Raw genomic sequence first — 13,418 nt, 5'->3', positions numbered from 1 at the left:
TCTCAAGTGAGAAGATGCCCAGCTTTCAAAAATTACCTTTTGCAGAAATTCGCTGGAATAAGACGCTGAACTAGGGAATGTTCATAGGATAAATACGGAATTATTTGGGTTTTTTTTAGGAATCTGGGAAAGGCTTGATATTCACTAGTGCTTTCTGATCCATCCTGAACTTGGTGCAAAGGAACAGCTTATCTGGGGACTGTTTATGGCCGTAGAACTGGTATAAGCCTAGAAAGAAACTCTTTTTTTCTAAACCATTTTTCTGGTATGTGGATCTAAAAAGGAAATTTACTCATTTGCTCTTAAAGTGATTCTGTCTTGCTTTAATAGTTTTTCCCACTGGGAGAAATCTCTGTGACTCTTCCCCGCCTGTCTGCACAAAACAGTCAAAGCACTTTCTGCAGTAATGCAGTTAAGGCTTAGGTGTGTTCATAGAAGGGCATCATGCCTTGGCCTCTGACTTCATCACGCAACACTGCTGGCATTGCTGTGATGGCTGGGAGCACTGCCTGCTTCCTCGCTGACAGAAGTACACAGGCAGTGCTTTTGGTAGTGACACAGCTGTGCCAAGAGGAAAGAACTGTTGGGTCTGCCTTTACAGCAGTTCTGGCTGAAAGCTGTTTGCCAGCCTGTGTTACAAGCACAACTTGCTGACATAATTGATGGAAGCAGCAACTCCATTTTACACAGAGATGAGTTTGATTTGTAGGAGCAAAATGCAGCTTCTTGTAAAGGAGCTTCAGTGCTGTTTGCTGCTTGTGGAAGTGCCCAGCTGGACAGATCTGTTATTGATATTTTCTGTGTTATATTTGTCACAATTTTAGAAGGATGAATGTGTCAGTTTGACAACTGACTACATTTTTAATTCAGCAATGAACTTGGGAATTTATGATCAAGTTACTTTAAAGAAAATTCCCTATTTCAGCTTTTATAGTTATACTTTGTAGGCTTAGGTATGAATCTGTATTAATTCCGTTTTAGGTATTCAAAAGATTTTGATGTCTGTATGCCCCTAGTGGAAAATCCTGGCATATTTCAGTATAATTTTGTGCTCAGTTAACCTCACTATTGACTTAGAGATGTACAATAGGGTTACATCTCTTTGCCTTTTTACTGTGGTTTAGTATGTGTGTAGATTTCAGTCCTGGGTCTGTAAATCTTCCTGATGAAGGTAATTTATTTTAAAATTACAAAGTAATCTTAAAGGCTGTTGTGTAGCCTCGTGTATTTTTTGTCATTCCTTCATGTTTTTAAGTCTTCCCATTTTAACATTGCATCTTATGGCTTTAAACTCTATGCGTGTCCTTGATTTCCCAGTGCGGAGCCACCGCTGCACTGGCCTCCGTTTCCTTGTGGAATTCCACGGATGTTTCAGTATATGGCATGACAAAATGTAAAACCGTACTCATAGATCACCTTATAAATATTTATTCATATAAATTCTTTAAAGAAATTAAATTATGTGTTCTATACAAAATAGGAGAGAGAGGCTTTTAGTGTCACTGACTGCAAATTGAAGTCATTTGTCTAGAAGGGTCAGGTGCCACTTTGTGGTAAGGCATTTGTCTGAGATCCAAGAAAGGAAAGATTGATAGTACAAAGAGATGGATGAAACAGGCACTGCAAGAAGGATATGGGTTAATTAGGAGGATTTAAACACGAAAGTTCTTTTGTGGGGAAAAGTGTCGTGTTCTGTTACTTTCAGAAGCGAGGCATGCTGGCAGCCTTCTTGAACATGCAGAGTTGGTTTTCTCTGCTGATGTGGAGATGTGTGGTTGTGAGTATCAGCAAGGTGGCAGATTACCAACAGCACGTACGCTGATGATGAGTGATGATGATGAGTGCTGCTTAGGAGATTCTGGGGCTTGTGTATACACACACCATCTCTGCTGTTTCTTTGGTTTTGTTGTTGTTGATGTAAATTATAATGCTGGTTCTGTGATTCCTATATCAGAGGAAAATCATTAATATTTCAGACTGCCAGGTTCTTCGGATGTCTTGGGTGACATGGCTCTTTGTTATACTTTTTAATTACAAACATAGTACTTGAAGGAAAAATCCTAAAGCTAAACCTCTGTAGCTTAGAAAATAAGAGCAGAGCAATCAACGAACATTGTTTTCTTGTTGATAGGGAAGCTGTTCTGAAAGAACAGACGCTGTAAACTGTTCCTTATTGCATTGAAGTTCACCAGCCACCTGCTACATTTAGTGGAGGACAAGCAGCTCCCATACACAGATTCATGCAGAAATTGAAGGAGTACCATCTTTTGTAATAGTTATTTCACAGGGCAGAAAGGGAATTTTAAAATTGGCTGAAGTGCAACAAACCCAGAATACTCTCTGTGCCCCTTGTGTCTCATTCTATACAAGGACAAAATAGTGCAAATCTTTCAGCAGGGCAGGAATAAAAAGCTCAGCCAGCACCTCAGTATTCATTATTGTAATAGTAAATCACCTCTGTCTGCCTAGGAGATCTTTAAAACATACCTGCTGAGGGCAAGAGGAGGCACAGGCATGAGGGGCTGAGCTCTGTTTCTGAATATGGTAATTCTGACAGTTTTGTGGTGATGTTCTCAACTAAAATTCTGCATTCATGTAGCTGCACCTTATTCTTAGCTCCAGGGACAGACAGTGGGGCACATAGCAGCTCTTACCTTCTGCAATGCATTTCTCACTGGATATGGAGTATCTGAGAATTTCTTTAAAGAGGAGGAAGAGGACAGGCAAGTTTTATCTTGTCTTACTGCTAAGTGTGATATAGAAAGGCCCTAACAAATTGCAGTGTATTGCTTTTCACTGAATTCATCTTCAGTTGAATTGTTGAAGGGACAGGTATTTGGACTGAAGAATATATTTCTACATGAAGAAAAGGCAGTTAGTCTCAATGAGGCCCCTGGGAAATGTGATTGACATTAAAAACAATCCCGTTTTGTTTTATTATATTCCTGCAGTAACGAATCTTAGCTTCTCATGTGGTTAGATAGCTGTTTTTTTCATATAATTCTGAGTACAAAAGAAGCAATAAAAAACATTCTAAGTATTGGAAAAACAGCACTCTCTTTTCTCTGTCACATTTTCACTTATAGGAACTGTTTTTCGTATGGCATTTTTTTCTTGTATTAACATGAGGCCAGATACAAGAAACTCAGTCCAAACAAATAAGTTTGAGCATGTCCCACAATACTGATCAAAGTGCACTTTCAGAGCGGTGTCTCAGGCATAGTTCTGGTTGTCTTTTTGTGGTACTTAACCTCCCTCCTTGAGTGGCAGCTCACCTCCTGCCCAGCTTTGCCACCACATCAAGAAGAAAGCTGCCTCTGCTTCAGGAAGAAATACAGCTTACTGGTATTTTCGCTACTGCAAGGGCATTTTTTTATTTGCACTTATTAACACAGTGCCTGTTTGATGTGAAAACTAAGTATGAATTCTTTGTTTTTCTCTTTTCTTTTTTTCAGAAACCAAAACAAAAGGATTGGCATCCTCCTGGAGGATTTATTTTAGGACTCTGGGCCCTGATCATCATAGTTTTCTTCAAAACGTATGGAATCAAGCACATGAAACACGTCTTCTGAATTCAAGCAAACAAGATGATTGCATTGACTGCTATGTTGGATTCATTGGTGTCACCTGAGTTCCATGTACATGTGTTATGGCTGGAGTGAAAAACAGTGTTGAGATATTTCTTCTAAAAGTTGTTTTGGAGTCATGTGTTCCGCGCTTTCTTCTGCAAAGAGTCTGCCAAATGATTTTAATGTTACTGGTCAGAGACACCATTTTATGTTGTCTTGTTTAAAACTTATTTTAATGCTTTTCTGAGCAATTTTTCTTTCTGAATAAACTTAAAGAGGACAGACCTAAACCAACTAACAGAATTTCTGAGGCTGTGAATTGTAAATGGGCAAATTTTCTCCCCTGTATAACAAAGTAAATCTTAGAAGTAGTCAACCTACCATTAAAGAACTAGGCATTGCACAGAATATTATTTAAGGTGTCATTTTATCAGTGTCAAGCCATTTTGCAGGCTCCGGCATGATGTATTGAGAGCTTTCTTCACAAAAATAAACATACCCTAGAATATATGGATTTTATTTTTTTTTTCTTTCTTCTTCCCTGTTAAATACAACCTTTAGATCAGTCCTCTCACCTCAGGCAGTTTTGAGTCTAGGATTCTATGACTTGGTGAAAGTGAAACAAAAATATATGATGAGCTCACTGAATTAACTTCAAAACATGCTCCAAAAAAGTGAAACTGACTTCACCGTGTCCATGAGGAACCCTTCCTAGGTGTGGGATTTTTCACTGCATACAATATGGACTTGGATAATTTCGGGATCTTCAGTGCATTGGTTTTGTTGCAGAGAACAAGAAAATCTACTCTGGCATCAGAATGAAAAATGTTATAAATTGTTCTGTTTTTCTGAGCTCTTGGAAAACGAGCTTCATCGCCTAGGTTTTGTAAATCCTGTTTTGGCATACTGATTTGTTCTTGGGTTTTTACTGATGAATGTATGCTAAAAGGGTTTTGTCTGTATAATGCACTGATACTAGCAAAGAGAAGGGCAAATTGTGCATGTATAGAAACAAGTCTGCCAGCAAGGATCGCTTTTGCAGTATGCTTTTGGAACCTGTTCTCTAGTTAATCATAATAAAGCTTACATGATACATACATAGTGTAAATGCTAGATACAGCTCTCTAAAAGTTATTAGGAAATATTTATAATCACACATAATATTAGAGCCAATATGTTTCTCTTAGAATATGGTGTTGAGCATTTTCATGTTGCACAGAACAGGCAAATCTGAGAGCATAAACATTTTTGTTGTCCTTTTTTCTTCTCTTTCAGGTTTGTTGTGGCATCGTGTCCTCAGGTCAGGGGTAGCAAACTTGTCAGAGCTGTGTAGGTGCTCACTGGGGGGGGCGGTGCAGAGGAGGCAGCCATGGAGACTCCCAGCTGCATCCAAGGGCTGATTGCCAGAGAACAATGAAAACAGCAGTGCAGTACAGCTCTTGAGTACTGAAACCTTATTCTTTTTCTCCATGCTCCATCTAGGCTTGGAGAGGATAAAAGTACAAAATGATCTGTATCAGGATGTAAACACTCACCTGCTGCACCTTTGTTGTGCCTTTTGGTGAACAGCAGCAATTGTTTTCAGTAGCTCATGCTAAGCATCAAGAATAGGAATTAATTTGCATTTAAACCAAAAGATTTTCTACACCCCTGTCCTTATAGTTCTGCAAACTGATACTCTGTGCTGAATAATATTAGAGGCTTCTTCCCAGTTTGCTGATGAGCAGTTTTTATATAACTGTTGCACAGGTACCCCCTGCCAACAGCAATGCAGCTTCCTGTGAAAGATGAAAGCTCTAGTTGCTGGGAGTGATGGATGGGCCTGAGCAGCATTTCAAGTGTTGGAGCTTGGATCTCTACACAGTGTATGGGGTTTGGGGTTGGTGCTTTGGATAGCACCTTTCATAATCAATGACTTTCTATCCAAAACCTGATGCAACGGTGACATTTCTGAAATTCAGAACACATTCCTCCCCCTCCCTCCAGCTATTTCTAATGCAACAATCGACTAAGATCTGTTGTAGACAGACTATATAGAAATGCAGATAGACACTATAGAAATGTGTAGACCCAGTACAGAAATGAATCCTACAGAATTTGTGAGAGGCTTTGCTTAGCTTTCATTTTTTAATCCAGCCTTTGATACTCTTTTTCAATCGTAATGAATATTTTTTAATCAAATATTTATTCTATAGGCAAGTTTTGTCACACTTTAAAAAGTGGTTAAAGTGAAGCTGATAGAGCTTTGTGCCTTGCTTCAGTTGCAATTACACTTCTCAGGCTCCTCAGGCCTTATTCAATTTTTCTCTTTCCCTCTTTCAGCCACCTTTTGCAGGAAGCAATAGATAGAAGCATCTACAGAACTCAGCTGAATTTTGCAAGTAGCAGAGGATGCCAAAGATGCTGTCTTCTTAAAAGCTTATTTGCTGGGGGAGAAGGAGGCAATTAGGTGGGTTATTAAAATGCAATTTATGAATAGAAGCACTCAGTAAGTGTGCCTGTGAAGGTGATTAAATTGAAGTGAGAACAACAGTTTGACTGGAATGCAGCAAAGTGTGCTTCAGGCAGTTTCAATGTTTTTCTGTGCAGAGTGGGGAGCTTAAATAGATCGTTCTCAGAATCACCATAAAGTTGCCTGTGATAGACTTATAAGACGGTATTTTCCATACTGTGATAACTTTTATTCCTTGAATAGTTATAGCCTGAAAGCAAGTATAGACATGTCACAGAATTGTTTATAAATGTGTTTTGTACAATTATTTCTTTATTTATTTAAACCTTGTAATCTTTTAATTTTCCCTGAAAGCCCTTCAAACTTAGTTTGGGATCTGGGCTCCAGGAACCAGCCAGGTCATTCTCACTTACAAACCATTTGTGTTTTGCAGGCTAGACAATGTGCTTATGCAATAGAAACGCTTCCTCCATTGCGCACAGATGATCTTTGTAATGGAATCCAGCAAACAAGCCAGATGGCAGTTTCTTGATGTTTCTTTGCATAGAAACTTTTAGAGCAAAGTGAGATGTCAGCATTTTGTGAGTCTCCATAGATAGATTTGTGAACCAAGCATGCCTGGGCTCGCAAGATTTCTTACATTCATGTCTGCACAATGTAACTACATTGACAGGTCTTGCAGTGTCATAGGTATTGTTTAGAATACTCATGGATGATAAGCATGTAAGTTGTTTCATTTCATTTCAGCTTTTTCAGGATCCCGTATTGAAAGGTGTTACTATTTTTGAACTGAAGAAATGGTAAGTTAACAGTAGGGTGATATTCACATACACATTCTGTCATGTCTGCATTTGATTTCTGAACTCTATGAAACGCTGTATACATTTGAGGATGCTGTTCTGAATGACAAATGTATGACCATGCCCAAACGTTTACATGAATGTATGACTCTAAGCTACACTTTTGTAACTCAACAGTGAGATTTCCACAAAATCAGTGGAGAAAGAAGCCAGAGCCATGAACAGACAGCATTTTGTTGGTCTATGCCAGCAGAATCTTTCTGTGTCTGTGTGGCTGTCACCATGAAATGCTGTCATCTTAGCATAAGAAAAGAACATGGGATGTTCAAAAGCCTCTTTATCATTAATGATAGCACCTCTTCCAGAGAGGGGACTCTGAGAGTTTGTGGGTTTTTGGCGGTTGTTTTTTGCCCCCAAAGCTGGTCTTCATTATTGGTTACAGAAAAGCAAATATAGTCTGGTTCCAATTCCATTGTAGGGTGTCTGCAAATCCCCTGCAAATCAAGCCTGTTCCCATCTCACGTTTCAGCAGTCAGGGATTTCCATTCTCTGGTACCGCATGCACAAATGTACTGGATGTGAATGGATCTCGTGGACTTAATGCCTTCAGGTGGACATTGCTGCATGGTAAAGCAGGGCTGAGTTGACATAGTACTAAATCAGTGATTTGTGAAGGAGGAAAGACTAGATTCAGCTGTAAATTTATCATAGATGGAGAGGATTTGCAAAGTGGCAAGGATAGGGAGGGGTTGTGCTGTATTCCTGTAAGAGAGGTTTGAAGGACTGACCCTCTGAGGCAGACAAGTGAAGTCTGCAACCCTGGCAATCCCGATACTGCAGCATAGCATGCAGGGGTTGTTACAAAGCTCAAGAGCTTCTTCTCTGATGGTTACTTAGAGGGAAGGAGTTAAGTTTCTGGTCTAAAGATTTCCAAAACCTGACCTAATTACTCCTTCAGTATAGATGGGGAAATGAGATACTGCCAGTTGCTGGTAATTAGATTTGATCCAGTGCTTTATTGTGTTGTGCACTGAAAAGCTTCTACAAATTCAGGGTCGTTTGGACTTCATAAGAGTGGGTGAAGTGGAAGGCAGTTCATGAAGTGGGAATGGTACATTTTACAGAGATCATGGCATTTGGAGACAAGGCATTTGTATATGGTACAATCTGGGGGTAAAGATTGGGCATAGCAGAAAACTCAGCATGCCTGTGTATAGACCCAGCTGTCATACAGCACTGTGTGATCTGGTAGAATTTTACCATGCTTCAGACTAATCCACCTTTGGACTGAGGACAGGCATAAAATATTTCACCCAAGAGACTAATCTCTCCATTAAGTGATGAGCTACAGAAAATAGGAGTGTGTATAATGAAAGTGCCTTCTCAACCATCGAGCTCTATTCCGCTGGAATATGAAGACTGAATTGAGGCGGTGCTGATGGAGTGGAAAGTTGTGGCTTAGTTGCAGTGGCTGTCCTGCAGAAGTTTTCAGTATTCTACAAATTGATTGCATGTGCCACAGAAACTTTTTAGCATGCACTTCAACACTTCTGTACAATAATGAGCATAAGTTGTTTTGCATTTTTTAAGTTGTACAAGGCAAATTTAAACCCAAAACAAAAACCCACAAGAGAAATGTGTTTCTCTTGGAAGATATCCTCTGCTTTGTGCACTCCACTGTTCTTTCTGCTTTTCTTTTTTCTGTGAGCTTTCAAAAATAATATGCTGTGGGGAAATGCATCTTGGACGTGTGGGTGCTTTATGATGGAAACTAACACTGAAATCAGCATTTCATAGCAAGTTCTTTAAAATGAGTTACTTTTTCTCCCTTAATGAGGCTTTCTGCCTGATTTAGTGATTAAATTGATAGCATTTAAGGTTTTGGTTCAGAGTTTGTGAAGACGTACGTCTGTTAATGTTTGTGCCATGTCTTCTTCCCCATGCAAATAGTAAGAACTAACTTTTTTTTTTTCCCTTTAATGTATATGCACAAAGAACACTGAAGCCTTGTCCAAAACTGAGCCAGGTTTGCTGCTGTGGCCAGCAGGCTGAATAAAGATGTGAAGTATATCATCAGTGGAAGTTACTTCGGTGGCATCACTTAAAGCAATCCATTGATCAGAATAAGCTATAGCAGGAACAGACTATTTTGAGTGTCACAGCAGTGCTGGCAAAGCTCCAGCTTAGTTGCTATTTCTTTTGAAGCAGGTTTTTTTTACACTGCTGACCACTACATCGCTCTGGCGAAAGCTCTGCAGAGACCAGGCCACTGGGCTCTGGTTTATTTGGGTGATTCATGGCATGTCATGCTAGTTCCTATGTCACTGTTGACTAATTTGAAATAGCAATTACATTTCCTTTCTTGCCTGCCCCAGGACTGACTGGAAGCATGCTGTCATGTGTTAAATGCATGACTTGATCCACTGGTTTTGCGTGCAGTGAGCATTTAAAGCTTAGGCTTTGTCCTTATATCCTGTTCCACTACAATGGTGCTTATTTCCTTCGTCAAATGCTTTTTACCAGTGAAGAGTGTCACTAAGAATTAGATAGAGCTGTTTGGTTTTTGTTAAGTTTTCTGTACTGGTTTTCCTGTGCAAGTTTGTGGCTCAAAATATCATGACTCAGACTGTGATGATTTTAGGGTCCCCTTACCCCCTCAAGTCTTTACAGTGCAAATGGAATGACAAATGGACATCAGTGTATCACTGCAATGCATGTTTGTGTTCTGTACAAATCTTTTATGTCCCCTTCTCTGCATTTGTCCCTACCTTTGAAGTCTTGTTTGTATAGGTTTTCTGCCCATGCTTTTGTTGCTCATTTTTGTATAGCTGTTCCATCTCTTGCAATCTCATTTGCAGCTGAGTGACGAGGTAGCTTTTTTAGTGTTTCATGCAATGCTTGACTACAGATGTAGAGGCATATTAAAAATAATACTGTATGGGAAGTCTTCCAGTTTTGTCGAACACAAACAAATAAATAGTCCCCCTGAATACCAGTAACCTCTTTCCATTTTGGCTTTGTGTGCAGCCTGGTTACAGCAAGGATGCAGTGGGGGAAAGCACATCCTTACTCACTTATTTTGCCTTTTTTGTTAAAACATAAACCTAACCTGAGCTCTTGCCTTAAACCGCACCAAATGGTTCCCTTCAGAATTTCCTTCAGTTTGCTGTTAACAGACGTGCATCATGCTATATGTCTGCACCCTAACAGGCTCCAACTGATCTGATAGCCAAAGTGATGTCAGCAGAGTACTAAAACCTTATACCTTGCTAAATGTGCTTTATTTCCTGTGTCTTCCCTATACATCAGGAAGTATCTAATGTCCTAAAAGCTACTGATGTTATCTTAACAGCTGTCTGGGTTGTGTGAAGGATTAGGTGTCACTGAGCATCTCCTACTGGAGTTAAACTCGTGAGAAACCAAGTTACTATGATGACTTTCCCTGGCTGCTGGACGGGTTACAGTCTTGCTGTCTGAGCTGGATGCTTTGACACTGCTTTCAGTAAAATGGGAATGTTGTTAGATCTTGTGGCTGCCTTGCACGTTGAGTAGCAGGGCTGTAACTGGCCTCTAGTGTGTGAGCTGATGTTCATTGTACTTTTTGTCCCCCATGTATTTTATGTATCTGTTTATGTAGGATCTAGCTCCTGTATCCTGTGTCTACAAGTGACCTGTGGTACATGTCAAGGGAGGAGTATAGAAAAGCACAGAAAATGTATTGTCACATTTTCTGGTGGAATTCTGCCTGTCACCTTAAGCTGATGATGTGTTTTCTTAGCCTTATTTCAGATGTTCAGATGGGTTGCATAGGTGAGGATCTCTTCTTTTACCCCATGGTACTGTTGTTTCTTTGGAAGTCTTTTAAGAGACACCTTGCAAAAGTAGCTGTGGAACTCCAAGTGGATCTTCCTGTCCACTTGCTTGAGAGAACTTGAAATCTAAACAGATCTGCAGGGCATGGCTTTTATCACCAAAGCTGCATTACATCTTAGCCAGTGTATCTTCTTTATGACTGCTAATTCTGGTCTTCGTTACAGTTTTCCATCTGTTTGTCTGCATTTCTTGACTTGTCTTGCGTAGCTTCCTGTCTTGTCTTTCTTCCTGACAACTCTCAGTCAAAGCACTCCACATGAACAAGGAACACTGTTAAGTTGATCATCTGCTGAGTGGTTTCTCTGGCTTGATCTGGTGTTCAGCAGCAGACAACATGAAGAAGTGTCTCCCTTTTCTGCTGGCAGCGCATGAGCGTGTCCTGTGAGAACTGAGTGCCCTCCTCCCACAGAAGGGAAGCAGATGCTCATTTATGGCCTGTTTCTGCACGTCTGCATCTGCCATGGAGCCTGTCCTACAGGTAGCTGTCATAAAAGTCACCATCTTTGTCTTTGCTGTGATACTGAAACTCCATCCGCACGGTTGTAAAAGGGTTTCATTTGACATTTCAGGCTTTGTTGTGATTTTCAATGTAGAAAATATTTAACAATCAAATGGTTTTAGTGGTATTTAGCGTAAGCCAAGCCATTTTACAGCCATTTTACAAAACATCCTGTGAGTTTTATAGTTTTCTGCTTCAGTACAGAGAAATTTCTCACAACTGAAGACTCTCGCCCTTTTCTATTGCCTTTTTTATTTTATTTTTATAAAGGATTGTCCTTAAATATTTTTCTTCTCTTTTCTCCTTATAAAATCTTATACATGTGATGGGCAGGGTGTGCTTTTGCAGTAGGCAGCTGGAAACTCAGAAGTGATGAGTATTAACTGAAGTACCAGGAAAGCTGAAGTACTGATACCTGTGAGGTTTTCTTCTCCTCTGCACTATGTTTTGATGATTCAGAAGTGTGCTTTCACTGTTTAACTCTTTATGGGTTTTTTGTTTAGCTTTTTAGTTGTTTGTTGTTTTTTTTTAATCCCAAAGCTGTTTTTAATTGAGCTAAGAATTGCATCTCCTTGCATCAAATAAACTTTCATTAGTCAGAGGTGATTACCAGGATTTTTCAAGGAGTTTATATGGCACTTGTGGTCGATTTGTAGAACACTGGAGTTTCTGCAGGACTGGCATTGCTCCTGCACCACAGCTTTTCACTCCAGCTCCAGACGGATTTTGGTCTTCATATTCCAGGGGAGTAGGGCTCAACACACAAACCACATTTTATTCCTTGCTCATTAGATATTCCACATCACACCCCCACAATGTTTTTCCTGCTGTTTTTAGATGATTGTGTCTTTGCCTTGTTAGAGCTATTTCAGGTAGAAATCGCTTAATTTGCTCTGAAGTTTGCCTGAGAAGTGCTGCAGGGCAAGACCCAGGTAAACACCTCCTGCAAAATTTCACCCATTTTCACTCCTGTTCACGCATATGTATATGCAATAGGTGAAATTGCCATCATGTATCCTACTGGCTAGAACCAGTTCTAAGGCTGCAACTTGGTCTTCGCAAGTTTCATAACCTCCCCTTTCTGTGGGTTCCTTATCCAGGAATAAACAGTACTGACTTTTTGAGGTGCTTTAACACTTTGGATGGAAGGTTCTCTCAAAGTGAATCATGGTTTTGCTTTGTACCATGATGCTGGTAGCTGAGCATCTTGCAACCATTGTGCCAAAATAACAGCCAGCAGCAGTTGGACTTTTCTGTTCTTAGCTGCAGAGATACTTTGTTTATCATTTTCAATTCCAGTCGTACATATCACAGCGTTTCTTTGAGATGAAAAAGAGCTACTCTGGTGAAGCCAAGCATAAAAGCGTAAGGTATGCAGAGTTCAGAACTAAAGTAACATAGATCTTGAAATTGCTGATGTCTGTAAACACCATTTTGCAACAGTTTTTAACATGTGAAATGATGTGTGATGAAGATCATGAATCGATCAAATTATAGTGAAGAGTATAAGATGACAGCATAGGCCAGGGAATGGCAGCAGTGCCGAGTTTATACTGTTTATCTCTGGTCTGGCAGCGTTTTCTATCATAAATCTGTTTAGTTTATAACTAGGCTATAAAACCTTAGTTTGGGCTGAAATGTAGCAGTATACGCTGTGGTTCAAAAATCGTGCTTTTACAGAAAAATACATCAGTAATTTGTAAATTAAAATTGCAGCACTTTAAAAGCTATTTATAATCCATATAAATCTCTGTGATCAATCCTATTTAAAACTTGCTGTCTCCCTTGCTTCGTTACATTCATTTTGCAGTGAGTTTTATATATACATGTTGTGACTTACTCTTAGAAAATACTCTTTTATACTTCTTGCAATTAGAAGGGGGAACTTGCTGAGACTTGAGGAGGTTGCCGGGTCAAGGCTGAAGTGAGTTTTGGGGTTGTTTTACTTAAAAGACTGGATATGTGTATGGGTAACAAGAACACGTTATTAACAGAAACTGAAGAAGGAATATTTACCATCCTTAGGGTTGCTCTATTAGAAGTTAGGATATTTATTGTCAGTTTATCCCATGTTTCTTCTTCACCTTCTTCATGCTTCATCTGCTCTACTTGGTATTGACCAGTGTTTCAGACAGGAAACAAGCATGTGGAGCACAGAAGAGCCTGGCGAGTCCCCATGTTTCTACTGAATACTGAAAGTAGATCAGTGTAATCTATATTAAAAT

At 39.7% G+C, this 13,418-nt stretch overlaps 2 protein-coding genes across 2 annotated transcripts in view; one reads left to right on the top strand and one right to left on the bottom strand.

Annotated features, from left to right (window-relative positions):
- PIGK (phosphatidylinositol glycan anchor biosynthesis class K) overlaps positions 1-4,666 on the top strand; it is a 69,527-nt gene extending 64,861 nt beyond the window's left edge. The window contains exon 11 of the mRNA XM_061345102.1: positions 3,456-4,666. Within this exon, the coding sequence (XP_061201086.1) occupies positions 3,456-3,572 (117 nt within the window). The 3' untranslated portion in view covers positions 3,573-4,666. The remainder of the gene's footprint in view (positions 1-3,455) is intronic.
- Positions 1-13,418, bottom strand: part of EBNA1BP2 (EBNA1 binding protein 2) — a 491,427-nt gene that overhangs the window by 59,647 nt on the left and 418,362 nt on the right. The window lies entirely within an intron of this gene.

Source organism: Neopsephotus bourkii, unplaced genomic scaffold (assembly GCF_033783945.1).
Source record: "Neopsephotus bourkii isolate Nb327-2 ecotype Australia unplaced genomic scaffold, CSIRO-AGI_Nbou_v1 NB_234, whole genome shotgun sequence".
NCBI lineage: Eukaryota > Metazoa > Chordata > Aves > Psittaciformes > Psittacidae > Neopsephotus > Neopsephotus bourkii.
Note: the sequence above shows the minus strand (reverse complement) of the source record. Positions and strands in the feature narration are given on the sequence as shown.